Raw genomic sequence first — 19438 nt, 5'->3', positions numbered from 1 at the left:
GAAAATAATCGACCCAACCCACAAGTACGTGAGCTTTGGGCTTTACCGGGCCAACCCTTTTTTTTTAAAAGTATATTTTTTTATAATTTTTCAAATTAAATTATAATTTAAAAATATTATCATAAATATTGATAAGACAATATTACAGTGTGTTATTGTTACTACTTGTTAATCAAATCCACAAATAAAATTATCTTTATAATATTTATTAAGTTTGATTTCAAGTAAAAGCATAAATAGCTAAATAGAAATATTAACCTAATTGTTTTACAATGATCATAATAAAACACATAACTATGACAACATTCCATAGGTTACGGCCTATGTAGTGATTCCCTAGAAATTTTAGGAAATTTTCATTTTATGTAGTACATATTTTATAAACATAATTTATATTTAAATTGTAATATTTCAAACTTTTAACAGATTTTGAGTTTAGATTCTTGTTATTTTTAATACTCTATTTTATTTTTATTTTTTAATTAATTTTTATTTAGCCCACGGGTCGGCCCTATCCATATTTCTCAAGCCCCATAAATCGGCATACTTATTCAGGCCTGGCTAAAAAATCCTTTTCTTAAATGGGCTATGAAAATCGTAGCCCAGCCCTATCAAATCACGGGTTAGGTCAAGCCGGCCCTACGGGCCTAGTCCATATTGACGGCTCTATCTTAAATTGTGTCGCTTTCGTCGCCTGTTTTTTTTTAACAAAAATACTATCAATGGATTTATATAGTTCAAAGATCTACATCTTCAAAAATTATGTTTGATTAATTTATTCCTCCAATTTTACGTTACTCAACCAATTGAAAATAAAAACAATTTTTTTTATTCTACTAAAAGATCAAGTGTAAAACAAATATGTAAGTTGATTAAATAATTAAAATTAACATAAAACGTTGTCACTTCATGAACATTTGATAAAATTCAAACGACACGAATAGTAACTTTAAATTATCGATCCCCTTTTGATTAATCATAAACCCGATTTAGTATATCTCCATAATTGTTTATTTATTTATATTATATTAAAAGCAGTCACTTTTTCACAATGAAGGATTATAATTTTTTCGACGGGTTATGACCTTTTAAAGCACTGTAACTTTTCTAATGAGGTACAATAAACAATTTTTTCATACTACCCTTTATTGGATATAAATCGAGGGGTTTGATGGACTCAATTTTTTATTCTTTTATCTTGGTTTTATTTATTTACTTATTATTATTATTATTGAATAGTTTTTCTCCTTAATTGTTTTGTGTGCTTTTTCTCTATTGCTTTTTAAATTTAATTTTCTATTTGTATTTTTATTTAGACTAAAATATTTAATTCAAATTCTTGAAATTTTAAAATATTTGTACTATTTAGTATGCGATATGCGTGCATCACATGTGTTTAAAAAATATATCTACATAAAATGTGAAATAGAACTTGAAATATTAATAAGATACACCTAAAAGTAATAATGACTATAAAAGTTAAATCACATGTAAACTGTAATGTACCATGGTGTAATTATTATTGGCGAAATGGTCTGATGGACCCTTATACTTGTGTGAGTTTGTATTCTGGACCTTTCTACTCAACCCTTTACCAACTGAACCCCTAAACCTATTGAAACTTGATATTTTAAACTCTTTTTTTGACTTGTCATCCTACGTGGCATTTTTGTTCAAAGTGTGTGTGATACACATATTTTAAGAGCGTGAAGTCTTCAAAAAATATTGAAAATGTCAAGTTTTAATCTAACTAAGAGTCATCTTCATCCCCATTTATTCATTTACCGTTGTTGGACAAAAAAAAAGAAGCTTTTTTCGGAGGGTTTTCTACTTATCTCCAAATTTCTTTCATTGTTTCAAACAAATAAATGGACTTATCGATCCTATTCTTCAACAAGTATTTTGTTTCCTCCGAACTTAACATCGCCGGAACCATTAACCACACCAATTTCTACAAATCTTCAGAACACAAAATCCTTTCTAAAATGAACAAATTATAAAAAGCTAAAATGTTAAATTGATCCAAAATTATAAAGAGGGGAAGAAAAAAAAAACATGAAAAACATAAGTTAGAAATCAACTTGTTTTCCAAGAAAATATTTTCTAGGAAAACATTTTCCTTTGTACCAAACACACTTAACCTACTAAGATTCCCCAAACGAATACACCTATAATATAAAGCAGTTTGCATTTTACCCAATTTCAGCCAATTAATTTCAATTCAACTAACTTTGGATCGATCAATAACTCACTCATTTATTAATTCAACTGATTTTAATTTGCTCAAATTCAATCTTACCCATTTATTTGATACCTCCCATTTAATCTGAAGTTCATAGAATTTTAATTTTTCTATGAGTTCCATTAAACAACACTAATCTAGTTCTACATTGTACTATTTTTGAATGACACAATCGATCGATGAAATCAAAATGGACTACTATAGTCTATTACACAATATATTTTGCTCCAATTGTTTACCAATTAATTTTCACTATGTGTTATTCACAACAATCATAACCATTTACTTCCAATTCAATTAAATGGCAAAAAAATTAAATATTTTTCTTATAAGTTTTTTTTTTCAGAAGATAGGCTAAAACTAAGTGCAAAATTCTTATCTCACTTTTGGACGGCTTTGTGGTGTACTTTTAAAATCGAATTAAAAATTTGTGTCAGGCGACAAACATATACGTGGGATATTTTTTTAAAGTAAAATTTATTGTAACTCTTCTATTTAATGTTTCTTAAACAAAAATAAAATAAAATTGAGAAGACATGGTATTACATCTACAAACTTCCATTTAAACTAGTGACGAGGACGTGAATATTATATTTTTCAACGAATAAATCGAATTTATTATAAGTTAGAGTTTTATTCTTGCAAACATGCATTTTTTTAAATCATTTTGTTTGTAAAATTTCATAAATTTACTATAATTATCAATCGTTCCACTATGTAGTTAAACCCATATTGTGTTAAGCTTATATTGTTATTTTATATTTAATGATAAATAGTTTAAAGATGTAACATATTTTTCATATAAAACGATAAAAAAGATACCTTTCATTAATTCATGAAAATTAAATGTGTTTAGTCATATTAACAATGTTCTCAAAACTTGATCGTGTTGGGGGAGGATCTCAAAGCAGGGCGTATCAAAATGCTCCAGAGCTCAAATAAAATATATACAACCTCAAATAGGGACCACTAATTTAAATTGAAAGAAAGTTATTATACAACCTCAAATCGGAACCTCTAATCTAAATTGGAAAAAAGTTATTGACTTATCGATAATGAGTTATTGATTTAGTGATTTTAGTAGCGGTTTTGATCATTTTTTTTATATTGGGTTATCAGTTTTTAACGGTTTGAGGTTTTTTCATTAATAAGTTAATCGATAACGCGATAGTAAATTAATAAATTATATTTATTATATTTGGTATATAAAGTCATTGACTTAGTGTTTGGTTTCATACTTCATTTCTCACTGCCTCAAAATTTCGATTATACTACAAGATATCAGTACTTGCTTTTGAGGAAGATGCTATCTCTCAACTCATTTCATTTGGTTAGTCAACTTATTTCTAAGACAAATCGATAAATTAATAGTTCTATAACAATTTAACATAATTACAAGTCGATAACCGATAATCGATAAGTCAAATTAATAAACTTTAAAATCAAACCAACCGAAACAATTACTCTAAACAGAGATTAATTAATGATGGGACACGTCTTTGAGATGATGAATTTATTAAGTATTTACTAATAGGAGTTGTTAATTAAAACTAATTATATAACTAGCACTCGTGCAATTCCAGATTTGCCTCTTTAAATATTCATTTGGTGTCAGTTAATTATTGCCTGCCAGCTACAAGGGGAGAAGCAATTTATTTGTTTCAATTTATGCGATACTATTAATTTAATACGATAATACATACTCTTTTATGGTTTAGGTTCGAAATATGTACATAGAAAAAACAAAACAAAAATGTATGTACTTATGTCTTATATTTGCATTATAATATAATTGTAAGGACAAAATAAGTTATTCAATCTCGAAGTTCAAAACATGCATAAAATTATTAATTGAATGTCATTTCAAATTCAGAGAACTATTATAAATACTTTGATTTTGCTAATCTCTTATGTCCATTTATAAATTAAATAGAAGAAAATAATATTTTCAAATTTTTTATTTAAAGAGAGAAACTATGATAAAAAGTTACAAAAACTAAATTTCGATTTTTAACTTAATTTCCATTCCATTAATTAATTGTTTGGAATTTGGAAATTAATTACCACCAAATCAACCATATCGTGCAGCAGCTAGCACGTGAATACTGTCGACTAATTTTCATTAACTTCAAGTTGACTTCATTAAATTCTTAATTACTTATCTTCTTTATATTGGTAACAAAAAAAATTATAAGTATTATATCGTTTATAAAAAATTCTGCGTACCTCATAAAATTTCTCAAGTTAATATAGCAGCTATGATATGGAAAAGCTTGGATAATTTAATACGTATTATTTTAGATTTTTGAGACTTCTCAAAGCAAAAAAAATATTTTCAATGAAAAGATGCCTTATTGTTTTTCTTTGTTAATGGAAAAAATAATGTTTTGAAAACCTTAGGATTTTTTTAGTAGGGAAGAAAATATTTTTTGAAATTGGTTTCTTTACTTTTCTTGTGTTTGATTAGTTATTCAAGCGATTAGGTGATAAACACTTATTCACATCATATATTTATATTTAATTAATAACATGTATTTTCATATTTATTTATATAGCTTAATCATGAATAATAACAATACATTATCACTCATCAAAGAGTCACTAAACTATTATAAGTCAAACCGACTTGATATAACACTTTATATGAGTTTCTTTAAATTGGCGAAGTCAAAAGGATAAATACATATAATGATCCAATTTATTTTTAATCATTAATTTAAAATCTAAGGAGATTTATTAACCCATTCCAAACATGAAAAAAAAATTATTTTTTCAAACTCGAAAAATTAGGTAAAATGACATTTACTCTAAAATTTATTATTTTATTCGTCTCATCTCATTTATGTGGGACATTTCAAATTTTGAAATTTAAATAAATAATTTTCTTAGTGTGATTTTTTTTGTAATATATCTTAAATTATAATTAATAATATTTTCATATATTTTTAAATATATAATTTTTAAAAAAAAATTCTTGTATTTACGATTAAAAAAAAATTATTTGACTCCAAGCCGCATAAAAAATTAGGACATGAGCCTATATTGTCTTTTTTTGCCCAGTAAAAAAGAGTATGCGCATATATAGGACAAAAGCCTCCCTACTCCCCCCCCACAAATTTTGTCTGATATGAAAGAAGTAATAAAAATATCTTTGAATTTAAAGTAAATTATTAGTTTCGTCTTCGTATTATCGATAGTTTTAAAAATATTTCTTTACTTGATGAATTAAATTTAGATACACTCTCGATATGCTGTATGACATAGTAAATTATCTCAAACTCATGTAGGAACATGAAACTCTTAATAGTCGAGAGAAGTTTTGAAAATACTTCTAAACTTGATGAGAATTTGAGTGTGTATTTTACTCATGTTGCAGAATCGAGGGTGAATTTAAGTTCAATCTGTCTAATAAAAGAGTGTTTTTAAAGCTGTTAATAGTTTTACACATGAAANGTCTTTTTTTGTCCAGTAAAAAAGAGTATGCGCATATATAGGACAAAAGCCTCCNNNNCCCCCCCCCCCCCCGACACACAAATTTTGTCTGATATGAAAGAAGTATTAAAAATATCTTTTTGAATTTAAAGTAAATTATTAGTTTCGTCTTCATATTATCGATAGTTTTAAAAAATATTTCTTTACTTGATGAATTAAACTTAAATACACTCTCGATATGCCATATGACATAGTAAATTATCTCAAACTCATGTAGGAACATGAAACTCTTAATAGTCGAGAGAAGTTTTGAAAATACTTCTAAACTTGATGAGAATTTGAGTGTGTATTTTACTCATGTTGCAGAATCGAGGGTGAATTTAAGTTCAATCTGTCTAATAAAAGAGTGTTTTTAAAGCTGTTAATAGTTTTACACATGAAACTAATAATTTCATGAGTGTTTTCAATACTTCTCTATTTATTTTTAGAGAGAAGTATCGAAACCCCCCTTGAACTCGAAGTAAATTATTAGTTTCATTTTTATACTATTGACAGCCTTAAAAACACCTCCATACTTGACTATCTCAATTTGGATACACCTCGATCGGTCTCAAAGTCTTGTAAAAACATGAAACTCTTAATTAAAAGCCAAAAGAAGTGTTGAAAATATTTTAAAAATATATTTCACTCATGTTATTCAATCAAGAGTGTATTTAAGTTAAATTAATAAAATAAAATAATATTTTTAAGATTGTAATTAATTCAGGATGAAACTAATCGTCACTTCTCTCTTTGTTTTTACTTTGTCCTCTAAAATTAAAGATAAAATCCATTTGAATCGGCCATCGGAATATTCAAATGATTCTTCCGCCGGTGAAATCATTAATTTTACTTTTTTCCAAAAGTCCATTTTCAAACGGTAGAGAAAATATATACTAGTAATTTTTAAATTTCAGACACTATTATTAGTACCTATTCAAATACAAATTCATCACTTTAATTTCTCAAAAAGAAGAAAAAAATAAACTCTCAAATTCACCTTCGCCTCCATTTTTAAATTTCTCATTATCATTCATTCATTTCGATTCTCTAAGCTCACAAATTATTTTCGAGATTCCGAAATTTCAAAGGTTAAAATGGAGCCACCGGGAAACGACGTTGTTGCGTTTGAGTCAGCTGAGAAGATAATACTCCGGTGGGATTCCACGGCGTCGGAAGATGCTAGAGAGAAGATGATCTTCGCCGGAGATCGATATGAGATCGAGCGGTACTTGCAAGCTGTTGATGAAATCCAACGGTCGATGGAGTTTGCTACACTTTCCGATGACCAGAACAAAGCTAATAGTGCGATCCAGATCGCTATGGCTCGGCTTGAAGATGAGTTTCGGAATATACTCATAGCTCATACGACTCCTATGGAAGCTGAATCTCTTACTGACAGTAGTCCTTTGCCTGAAGAAGACTACGAGGATGACTCGCCGTTGACCAAGGACTTGGAGCATCAAGAGAGTAACAGCAGCTGTAGTTATCGACCTACAAATAGCATTCGTGAAATCGATCTAATGCCTTCTGATGCAATTTATGATCTCCGATGCATCGCCGAGCGAATGATTTTGGCCGGATATCTTCGGGAGTGTATTCAGGTGTATGGCAGTGTACGGAAGTCTGCAGTGGACTCGAGTTTCCGCAAGCTTGGGATAGAGAAGCTGAGTATCGGAGATATCCAGAGATTAGAATGGGAAATTCTAGAAACGAAGATCCGGCGGTGGATACGAGCTGCAAAAGTATGCGTTCGGATACTTTTCGCTAGTGAGAAGAAACTCTGTGAGCAAATCTTCGAAGGTTTAGGTACTGGCACGGACGATGCTTGTTTCATGGAGACTATCAAAGGTCCAGCTATTCAGCTATTCAATTTTGCTGAAGCCATTAGCATTAGTCGGAGATCACCGGAGAAGTTGTTTAAGATATTGGATCTTCATGATGCTTTATCGGATTTACTAGTGGACATTGAGATTGTTTTCGATTCAAAATCTTCGGAGTCAATTAGGGTTCAAGCTGTAGAGATATTATCTAGGTTAGCGGAGGCTGCAAGAGGGATATTATCTGAATTTGAAAATGCAGTGCTTCGAGAACCTTCCAAGGTTCCTGTACCTGGAGGGACAATTCATCCCTTGACTAGGTATGTTATGAACTACATAAGTTTAATCTCAGACTACAAACAGACCATGTCTGAATTGATTGTCTCAAAGCCATCAACAGGGTCAAGGTATTCGAGTGATCCTAACACTCCTGATATGGATTTTGCGGAGTTAGAATCACAGACCCCGTTGGCGCTGCATTTGATCTGGATTGCTGTGATTTTGCAGTTCAATTTGGAAGGTAAGTCTAAGTGCTATAGAGATACTTCATTGACACATATATTTATGATGAACAATGTACATTATATTGTCCAGAAGATTAAAGGGTCACCTGAGCTAAGGGAGATGGTAGGGGATGATTGTTTAAGGAAATTAACAGGGAAATTTAGGCAAGCAGCTACCAACTACCAGAGATCAACCTGGGTTAATGTTTTGCATTGCTTGCGAGATGAGGGTTTACATGTTAAAGGCAGTTTTTCATCTGGGGTGTCTAAGAGTGCGTTGAGAGAGCGGTTTAAGACCTTCAATGCTATGTTTGAAGAGGTACATAGGACTCAGTCCACCTGGTTGATACCGGATACCCAGCTCCGAGAGGAGCTGCGTATTTCTGTATCTGAGAAGTTGATCCCAGCTTATAGATCATTTCTCGGAAGGTTCAGGAGTCATATTGAGAGTGGGAGGCATCCAGAAAACTATATCAAGTATTCCGGTGAGGACATTGAGACTGCTGTCTTGGATTTCTTCGAGGGGTACCAAGTTTCACAGCACATAAGAAGAAGATCTGAATGAAAGGATATAAATTCCACTAATTAGAACCTTAGGACATTCTTTGAATTTTTTTCTGGAGTCATTTAGGAGGAGCTGAGGTTCTGGAGTTAAGGTATTGTCGGGCAAAGCCGCAAAGCAGAAAATTTTGGTAAGATCAGCTGTATCTATGATAGTCTCCGCCTCTGCCTAAATGCTCCTGCCCTGTAAGCGCGGTGTTGTTGTATTTCTTCCATATTTTAGATTTTATTTCATTTTGTCCATATCTGAATTGGTGCATTTGGTTTTTACTCAGAAATTTTTGAGCCATCAAGATCACGAGTACATAGTTTCGTTTATCCTTGCAGGTCACCCTCTAAGCCCATGCATCTTATCAGGTGCTTAATATAATCTGAACATTGAAGGCAACATTTCTAAGGTCAATATCCCTAACAACTGATTACTTTATATCAAACTTGATTTCAAAATTCCATTAACAATATCATAGTTTATGGTATTCCCTTGCTTCTTTTGAGCCGAGGGTAAGGTTTGCGTACATCCTACCCTCCTCAAACCCCACTTGTGGGATTACACTAGGTATATCGTTGTTGTTGCATAGTATTTCCCTTGATTTATTCTTCTGCTTACAAGTTAAGGTCTTTATCAGTGAAATGACAACAGTTCTTGATGATTTTCCAACTATAACACTGGAAGTTGTTGCAGTATGACAATCTGCTGATGTATTTGGTAAAGCACCATACAGAACTATTGGAGCTTTTTGCTTAGCTGTGACTTGTGCCCTTTTACTGATAGGGACATAGGGTAAGTAGTGCTTATACTTTACAAAAAACAATAAAAGAAGGATAAGTGGTGCTTATTAGCTGTTGTTGGAGATCAAGAGAACATTACCAATCACTTTAAATGTTTAATACTCTCAAACATGAATGCTTACCTTATCTCATAAAAAGAAGAATAATTGAAACTCTTATAATTTGCTACAGTTAGAACACACTATAAGTGGATACTTCCTGCTTGCTTTTACTTGAGCATTATGTTAATTTGCTCTCTGTAGTGCTTCAGATTGTTAGTTTACCCTTTGTGTAAGTATATCATTTGCAGTTGCAATCTTTCCACATATCTTCATTTTACATCGTATTCATCGTGTCTCTGTAACGTGCCCTATACACAGGAGTCTTTCCTAACATGATTTTTTTTCGAATTCTGCTTCCGTTCATTTGAAAGGTCAAATAAGGGTGACACTTCGATTCATCAATGTTCAATTTTCAATGGTCTAAGTTTGTCTTCAGCCGCCAATTACAAGAGATGTAATGGTCCACGAAGATTCAAATGTATTCTGGGGAACAAGTCAGAATGAGTAACATAGAATTTTCCCCTAGCTTGTTGTAGGTTTGGTGAATAAACAAACAAACACTTCATGAGATAGTATAAAGTATAGAGAACTTGGTTTGTCGACCCCCAATATGGAAAATGCTTTATTAATTGATTATCTTCTCTCTTTTGGGAATGTTACTTCGCCACGTTATAATAAGGGACGATTGGGGTTATGTTATTATTTATCTAGTGTTTTCTTTGTCTCCATTGAGTTTTGAACCTGAGACCTCAAAGTTGACCTCAAAATTCTCAACCACTTCATTGACCACTATGCCACACCCTTGAGTGCTGGAATGTGAATAATCTTTCATGGTTATGATCCCAAAATTATTATCATCAGATAACCTTGTTTTGAACTAATAGCATTTGAGTATAAGTTCTATGTTGGTGGTGGAAGTCCATAGGTATTCGATGAAATTAGTCAAGATCGGGTTAAAAAAAAACAAAGAGGGAAATAAGAGTCATCTTTGTAAGTCAAATAAGAAAGCATTGACTAGTCAATTATGTACTACTAGACTTTCTTCTGGTCAATCAATTTTGGTGTTTCAATATTTTTGAATGAGTTAAGGCTGAAAATAAAGAAATTTGACTGACTTTGAAATTCAAGAATTGAATTACAAAATGACCACGTCTTTAAATGTTGTATTTATTTCCTAGCCAAAATCACCGACCAGCAAGACCTCGACGACTGTGAAATATGGAAGAGTTGAAGCTCTAGATTATCCCCACCCCACCCCCCTAAAAAAAAAGGATTTAATCATGATAAATAAAATATAACATAATATAAATATTGAATGCAACTACATATTTTGGAAAAATTTAAACCAAAATAACAATAATTCTTTTTTGCTTTTAGCTGAATTCTTTTTCTCGTAATCAAAATTAATAACTGTCTTGCTTTGTTTCTGGTATTGAACGTATATAAACGTCAATTCTCTATGCACTATAAACCAATTATAAGTCTTCACGACCCATATTTAATAAATTAAGAATTTTTAACGATGGCTAAATTGTTGTCCAAATTTGGATGGTCAACGGCTTTATTCAGGTTCATGTTACAATAGAATGCGTTTGGTACAAAAGAAAATGTTTTTAAGTGAATATTTTGTTTATTTTCTTTTGTTAGTATATAAAATAAAATATTATCCTAGAAGTATTTGTGAACCATCTAGAACAAATACCACTGTGGGGTGGATGGGAGGGGGGCTACAGAGGAATCAATGTTAGAATGCCACTTATGAAACTTATTTTTCCAACTTACACTCGAAAAGTAATTTTTCTCATTTTAAAAAAACTTGTTTTCCTAGAAATAACAATTTCGATAAATGTGATAATATCAGACTTACCAAAGCTTATATAGGTAAAATAGTTTTCAAAAGATCACATCACCAATTACAACTACAACTACATACCAAATGTAATCCTACGGGTGGGGTCTGGGGAGGATAGTGTGTAGCCTTGCCCCTAGTTCCGAAGGAGCGCATTAACAATCGACACACAAAATATAAACAAAGTGAACTGTCTTTTTAACGGGATAATATTCAGAATCCTGATTTCAGTCTATACAATTAACCATAGAAGTTACATTCTTCTATACTAAAATAAGTTAAAAGTGGAAGAACCTTAGATCACTTTTACCAACGTTTGCAGTCTAACGTTCTCCATACCATCAACAGGTCAAGTACCCGTACTACCAGGAAGATGAGCGGACCAACCATACTCGAAACACTTAACAGAGGAAACATAAGAAGATAATAACAACTCTATTCCCGACCCAGCAACAATCATGTACTGTAGATGTTACAATGAACACTTACAGATACAGGGTACAGCCAGTGAGGAAAGAGAAACCAGGTCGTAGTTACTTTTTGCCACCACCAAGCAACCGCGATAATATTTGCAGAGGCATGGCATGAATCCAAGCTGAACCTGATATGATCAAGAAACTTCAATCCATATCAAGGAATTCCATCCTCTTTCTCATTGTACCTTTAAGATCTGTAGCCTCCCTTTCTGCTTTTTGGGCCTGATATCCACAATTAGACAGAATCAAACAGAAGTTGAAAGGCAGATGATATCTCGATAATTCACTTAAAATCAGATATAAAATAAAAGGAAATAGAACAAACATTATTATACAACACTAATGTATGATTTCAAATAATAAGACATTTGTTTGCACTTAATTATCTTAATGTTGATCATTCAGATCTCAATCATCAAGTTTGTTTGTTTTTTAGGTCTAAATCTTAACTACTCATATCTTAAATCCTTAACTGTCTGTTTTTAAATTTTACAACTGTTATATGAGTTTTACTAGATCTGAATTATTAAGATTTATAACATCATAACTGTAGCCCAATCACTACAGCCAGTTGTCACCACTCACCACCTAAGCCATTATTTACAATCATCACAACTAATCAACAGTCACTTACCACCATCAACCATCAACGTATATCATCAATCACTGTCATTACTCATTATTCACCACCATCATTAGCTCACTATCGGTCACCACAATTATTATTGCCACCACCAACTACCTCTATTAATCTATCTGACAATCACCATCACCACCCATAACCACCACCATCACCCAACACAATCTCAATCGACAGCCACAACCACCACCGCTAGTCATCACCACTACCAATTGTCATATAACTGTTAATACAACATATTATACTCACATGTACATTCAAATTCACTATCTAAATCTGAATGCACATATTAATATTTAGATGAGCAATTAGGTTTAGATATCTTAATCTTTTTTTTAATAAAGGTCGCCTTAATCTTTAAATGAAACAAATGAGGCCCTAGTATATTCATGAGTTTCAAGAATAACATTTCATTATGGAATTCAAGCTTTAACTATATTCTATAGAAGTAGTAGCTTTTGGCCATTGGAGCTTGTATTTCAGTATTTTTGGGCAAAGATGGGTAATGCCTCAGAATCTGAGAGAGGCATATGTATGTGAGTTGGAGTTGCTGGAAAGTTGACACTTCTACTTTACAGTAGGGTATATTCAAATATACTCTAAGAGTGAAACTCAGATTAGGAGTTAAACATGTCAACAAAAATTTAAACCTAGTTGCAAACAAATGATGGACCCATGGCATTCTCATGTTCCAACATGAACCTAATTACATATCTATATTAGTCAGATAAAGAGCAATGGGTTCATACCCTTCTTATCTCAGCTTCTGGGACACGAGTCATGTGGGGTGGAAGTTCCTCCTTATCTACATCCTTATCAATCAGAACAAAATCTATGAGCAAAAAAGTGCAGGTATACTAAGTAGAAAAAAAAAACTCATCTAAAAGAAAATATTGAGGAGAGAGAGAGAGAAAGATCAATGCATACCAACTCGCCAATTAACACGACATTTTCCCCTCGTATAATATAAAGACCTAATGGAATATCACAGTAGATTTCACCAACAATAACACGCTCACACGCACCTTCTAGAACAGCATTAGCTACAAATGGAAGATAACATTTCCTTTAGCTGGTTATTTATTGTTGTTAAGCTGAAGTCATGACAAGAGAACCCTACCAAATTGGTCAAAAGAACGAAGCGTCCCCAAAAGCTTCCGCCCATCTCGCAGCAACACTAGAAGTTTCTCTGTGAAGGATATGCCAAGTTAAAATAAGAAAAAGAAAGAAATAGGGACTAGGGAGCTAACAACAGGATAAGTTGTGCTATAAAACTATGACAAGTTACCAAGTTCCAAAAAAAAAACTATGACAACTTGTAGTTAGTTTTCTAAATGCATATAGTGATTTAAATTCCTCTACTCTTATGCTTTTATAAGCAGCTTTCTCCACAACATATCATAACCCCCAAAAGTTCTAAATTTAGATGCTAGCAACCCATTCAGTAACAACTACGTCAAGGATGTAAGATAGCAAATTGATCAATTTACAGGAATATATCTGCCTATAGATCAGAGCTTGCAAGCAGACTATGTGTGATTAGTAGCTGAACAGAATATAAGAAAGCAGTGTGACAAAACCACTTCTATTGATGTAGATTTGAATGAGTTACTTCTAAATAGTATTGTGTCTGGATCACTGTTCTACTCACAGGGTATGCGAGTTTCTTGAAGCGGTGTTTGACATTTTACTAGGAAAAATGAAAAATATCAGAGGGGGAAGAAAGATGAAGAAAAAAGTTCACCAAGCTAGATCACTGAGATATAGCACTTGAGACGTCAATGCTTCATATAGGAAGTCTGGAGGCCACATATACCATCCACCTATTGAGGATATCCATTACTATCACTTCTATACCCTTATCAAATGCTAGTCACCCTCGAAATTAACAGGATCATCATTCCTCCAGAACAGACAAATTCTAGGGTTGAACAGAAAAGAGTGAAATAATTTTAAAGCTAAATCTTTATATCATTTATTTCAAAACAACACCTCACCCTCTCCGATAAAATAGTCTTAAGTTCTAACGATGGAACACTATACAAAATATATTGTACATTCAAGAGGGGACTCCAAGGTATCTCATCTCCCCATTTGATTTTCTTAAACTAAAGAAAAACCTTCACTATTTCAACATCTTCCAAGATATATTCTACATTCAAGAGGAGGAATCTCATCTCCTCTTTGATTTCTTAAGAGGAGGAAAATATTTACACTTTCAACATCTTCCTGGTATTCTCTCCTTCCATTAAAGAAGGTACTTAGATCAAAATTCTATCATTAACTTATGAGCTAAGAAAATAGAAAGAGATAACAAATGTGTTATTTGAATTCAAGTAGATCAAACTACTCCAGTAAGGCTATTTCTTTTCGATAGACAATAAATAAACAGTTACTCAAACCAGCAAAATTCATTAATAACCAAGCCTTTATGAGCTCATGTAGCCTCATCACATAATCTCAACGGAATTCTAATTCAGAAATTCTACTAGCACCAACAACTAACAGAACCGCAATCAAAGATTGAAGAACCAGTGGCACAATTAAGTGAGAACATACACATTCTGAACATTACACCAAGATCCAATTTTTATTAACAAAAATGACTTAAAACATATTATTAGCATCAAACTTCAATCCTCTACAACCATTCTGCTCTATTTGATCCACTCGAATTAGTATCAACTTTACAATAGGCAAAAAGAAAAAACACCAAAAACACAATGAAGCATGAGAAGAGAAAGGAACTCACTATCAAGATAGCTAGCAAGAGAAGTAGAGAGATAAATATCTTCTGGACTTGCCCAAGACATTGATATGCTTATAAATTAGCTTTTCCGGTGTCCAAAATTAGCCGAATTTTTTCCCGATTTCAATTCAAATTGCATTGGCAGCTCAAAATTACCTTCTTCTACACTAACAGGGCCCTCACTACTTCAGTGATAAACAAAAAAAAACCCTAATTCTCAGATCTGCAAATCCCTAACCCTAATTTCGGCCTATCCCCAAATATGGGGGGAGGTACACTCTACTTATTTTGATTTCTGCTTTAAAAAAAATATTCATTCACCCCCTTAAAATATGAGATAATGATCTAATTTACAAAATAATCGAAATATATGTTGGGGTTATATGTAATCACTAATTAACGTATAGATTTTATATATTTATAATCGAGCGTTTAATAAAGTTTGGTAGATGGGTAAGAAATAAAAGGCTTATGAAATATTTTATATTTTATATTTTCTATATCATTGTGACTTTTTATTATTGCTTTTTTTTTGTTTGAGAAAAAAAATGGAATTCTTGTGACTTTTATATGAAATTAGGTGAGTTTTTGTGTGAATAAATGATTTTTGATTCTGAACAAATATGCTATATTGACAACTATTGAGGTGTAAGTGATAAATGTTTGAGATCAAAAAGCTAATTTTATAGTACATAGTTATTTTTAAAATGTTTATGTGATTACTGAAATAATTTCGTAATTATAGAATGAGAAATTTTTAGAACTAACTAACATTTGATCGTTATTAAGTCTTTTAGGTGCAATTTTAATATTAACAATTCATAGCTACTCTTTTAATTTGTTATCGCATGTATCAAATGTATTTGTCGATTAAAATGATGACAAAAAGAAAATACAAATACAAAATAACTAAGTAAAAATAATTGTGCACAAAATCTTTTTAATTAAGGTAATTGAAATAAATTAGTCTCTACGATATTTATCTAGATCATAATCTTTTTAAATAAGGTTGATTGAGCTAAAATCACTCTCTATATTATTTAAATCTTCCATAATGAAACATGAGTTTCATATGTGAGCATTGCAACACTTATGATAAGATTCAAAATAAAGAGACGGATTTTCAAAAACAAAATCCAATTGTATATGTATATCGGTTAGATAATTGTATAATATACAGATGTATTTGTATATTCTGGCGAATTATACATATACAAACGTGGCTAATTATACAAATTCGAAGTCAACCCACGTAATTAATGTATAATGTTAGTCACGAGTGATAATTATAACAAACTATAACTATGATGAGTAATTAAGTAATATAAGTTTGTTTAACCGCATAATTTTCCCATTTGATAAATATGTATTTGATTACCAATGCACAAATACAAATACATTCCGACAAAAATTAGACATTTTTCATACTATTAATCCATTAAAAACAATGTTATAGCCAAAAATAAAAGACTAGAAAAGATTATTCTTTTTAACTAAATATCTCATCGAAAAAATTAAAATCTCCCAAACGTACAAAACGCAAGATTCTTCCGTATTACACAACATGTGTTGCATCAATTGTGAGTATATTATTAATACAACCATGGAAAAATAAGAAGTATCCTACCCAAAAAAACAAAAAAAAATCCCATTTATTTACCCATAGAGGTCTATCAAATTTCCAGAACAATAACTGCAAAAAAAAAAAGCAAAAAAAATTGTCAAATAGTGAGATTAATTAAGCAAAGAAAATAATTGTTTAAATTTAAAACTTAGTATATAAATTAAATTGAATTAAATTAAATTATACTCACAATCCGAATCGGTTTTGACCCATTTAGATCCATCACAAGTTTTGTCTCGTTTTTTCTCTTCCACTTCTTCCTTTGGTGCACATCGGTCCTCTAAATATCTCTTTGTTGATATTCTAGACGCACTTTCAGGAATTATTTTCTTCGAAAGTATTGTCCTTAAAAGCTGCAACACAAATTTTCACATTAGATAAATTTTAAAATTTTAATCAAATATAATATTATTTGACTCATGATAACATATGAAATTGCACGTAACTTAAATTTATTTACCTTCTCCATTCTCGATTCGGGAAATGTATCTCGCAAGTTAGGAGTAGGTGCGAAACCACTTGAGCAAACAAACATTTTCTTGAGGAGAAATGTTACGGATTTCATCCCATTTACTGTTTTTTTATTATTGGTTTTGCAAACATGGTCCTTGCATCTTCCAATAATTGCTCTAATAGTCCTATCAATTTCTTCCTCATCAAGATTTTCATAATTCTCCGAATTAGTACTGCTAAATCTGCTTGAAGTTCTTCGATCGACTTCCAAACTTGAGGGGCAATTTAGGAATCTGTCTAACGGGAGATTACCATCCTGTCGACCTTCGGCTGGTGCTAATTTAGCAGCAGCCGCGGGTTTTTTGGATAGTAATTTTGTTAATTCTTTTTGTAATTTGCCAACTTCTTCAGGTGTGAATTCCGCTAAATCTGGAGAGGAACTTTCCTCATTGTAATAATTCACGTCCTCTGAGTTATCATTTTGGTTTTTTGGTTTTAGAGAACTGCTGCTGGCACCAAACGTTCCAATAGCTAATAATGAATCAGGCCAACCGTTGAATTCGTCATTTCGAGGTTCTTTACTCGGCTGTTCTGTAATGTATATATATAAATAGAGTTAGAAATAAATTAAACAATTTTCCACTTAAAAGGCAACTTTTTGAATCAAGCGGATTCATTACTTGAAGTTTATGATTTGACATGTCATTGTACGATTTACGAATGGTTTGAGCTTACTGAATAGATTTTTTAACACGTACATAATGTTTTGTTGAAATTTTTTTTTTTATATATATATGGCATGTGTTAAAAATATTGGTTCAGTTGAATCGGTTGATTATATTATGTATACTCCAACCGCTTCTTAATTGACTCGAAGGAACCTTGATATGTTGCATGGAGACACTCCAGCATGTTCTCAGATTTCGAAATGTATTGTCTTGTAGATGGGAAAATATATGATTAAATCAGCTTGCTAGTGTTTTGAAGAGAAATATATATATATTAACATCCATGATAGCTAGCTGGTCAGTCATCGTTTGTTTTGTAGTAAAATCATGAGCCAGAAATTTCACGAAGGATGTCTAGAATTTTTTTTGGACAAATGAGAAAGTGAAAAAAAGTTGTTGCTAGTGAGATTCAAACACACAAACACTTTAAGTTTACATGTCTTGGCTCTTTCAAACACACAAACATTTTTAAGTTTACATGTCTTGGCTCTTTCAAGGTGCTTGAAACCAATGGGCTACAACATATTGTTGTGTCAAGGGTGTTTAAAATATATTGTTTAACCACTTTGTTTATGAGTATTTTATTTATATATACGGATAGTTTTCTGACGAAGGGTGTCCAATTGGAAACTCTAACAAGAGTATAGCTACGCCCCGGTATTCACTTTCAACAAGACATATATATATATATATATAATAATTTAATTGTCGCAAAATATATGTTTTACTAGCTCTCTTCGTAAATGCTACTAAAGCTTATAGCGATATTGAATCTAATGATAGGAAATATTTGAGTACTCTTATTAATGTACATATTTATCAACGCTAAAAACTGCTTTTTATCGCAGTCATAGCATGCATGTCAGCTTTAGATCCATAGGAAGAACAACAACTAAAAAGGGAAGGGGAAAGAAAAACTTACTTTTGGTTTGAACTTTGTTCCCTTGTCCACCATTAAACTTATTTTGCATCCAGCTAAACAACTGCATGAAACCCCAAAACAACAACCAAATTATAAACAAAACCTCCAAAACACATAACATTAATTACTATAATTAAAAAAATATATATGCTAACTTAATTATACCAACCTTCATATTTGAAGAAATTAAACCACTTTGTAGACAAATACAAATTGTGTAATAAAAAGAGATGTAGAGCGTATATGGCAGATCCTAGAAGCAATAAGAAGTGAGGTTTTGCTAGTAATACATACAGTAATAAATAAAGATGGTCATGAGAATGTTGATTAATTATATTGTATGGTTCAAGTTCCTAAATTTGTCTACCACCCAAGTTGATAGTAGAAAAAATGTCTATGTTCATCAATTTAAAGGTGTAAAAAGTATGTACACAGTACCAACTAGGCTAATTTGTATAATTATATGGACAAAAATGGAACAACGCATTTTAGTACAAAGATAGACACATGGGAGAGTGTGTTTAACCAAAATATATTGAAAAAGATAAGTCTAGAAATGCATCAATCCAT

General features: G+C 31.5%; 3 protein-coding genes across 3 annotated transcripts; 1 reads left to right on the top strand and 2 right to left on the bottom strand.

Moving 5' to 3' along the window:
• The first annotated feature begins 6670 nt into the window (after positions 1 to 6670).
• On the top strand, positions 6671 to 8890 carry LOC125872489 (exocyst complex component EXO70A1-like). Its single transcript, XM_049553226.1, has one exon. The coding sequence runs from the start codon at positions 6811 to 6813 to the stop codon at positions 8599 to 8601; it is 1791 nt and encodes a 596-aa protein (XP_049409183.1). The 5' UTR covers positions 6671 to 6810; the 3' UTR covers positions 8602 to 8890.
• A 2415-nt stretch (positions 8891 to 11305) lies between these two features.
• On the bottom strand, positions 11306 to 15430 carry LOC125872503 (sm-like protein LSM1B). Its single transcript, XM_049553241.1, has 5 exons — positions 15145 to 15430; positions 13513 to 13581; positions 13320 to 13435; positions 13142 to 13204; positions 11306 to 11974 (listed from the first exon to the last, which is right to left on the bottom strand). Exons 1-5 carry the CDS (start codon positions 15203 to 15205, stop codon positions 11897 to 11899), a joined length of 387 nt encoding a protein of 128 aa, XP_049409198.1. The 5' UTR covers positions 15206 to 15430; the 3' UTR covers positions 11306 to 11896.
• Positions 15431 to 16814: 1384 nt separating this feature from the next.
• On the bottom strand, positions 16815 to 18935 carry LOC125873455 (protein DEEPER ROOTING 1-like). Its single transcript, XM_049554394.1, has 4 exons — positions 18869 to 18935; positions 17226 to 17809; positions 16956 to 17118; positions 16815 to 16834 (listed from the first exon to the last, which is right to left on the bottom strand). The coding sequence occupies exons 1-4, from the start codon at positions 18933 to 18935 to the stop codon at positions 16815 to 16817; spliced, it is 834 nt and encodes a 277-aa protein (XP_049410351.1).
• Between the last annotated feature and the right edge of the window lie 503 nt (positions 18936 to 19438).

This window comes from Solanum stenotomum, chromosome 8, assembly GCF_019186545.1.
Source record: "Solanum stenotomum isolate F172 chromosome 8, ASM1918654v1, whole genome shotgun sequence".
NCBI lineage: Eukaryota > Viridiplantae > Streptophyta > Magnoliopsida > Solanales > Solanaceae > Solanum > Solanum stenotomum.
Note: the sequence above shows the minus strand (reverse complement) of the source record. Positions and strands in the feature narration are given on the sequence as shown.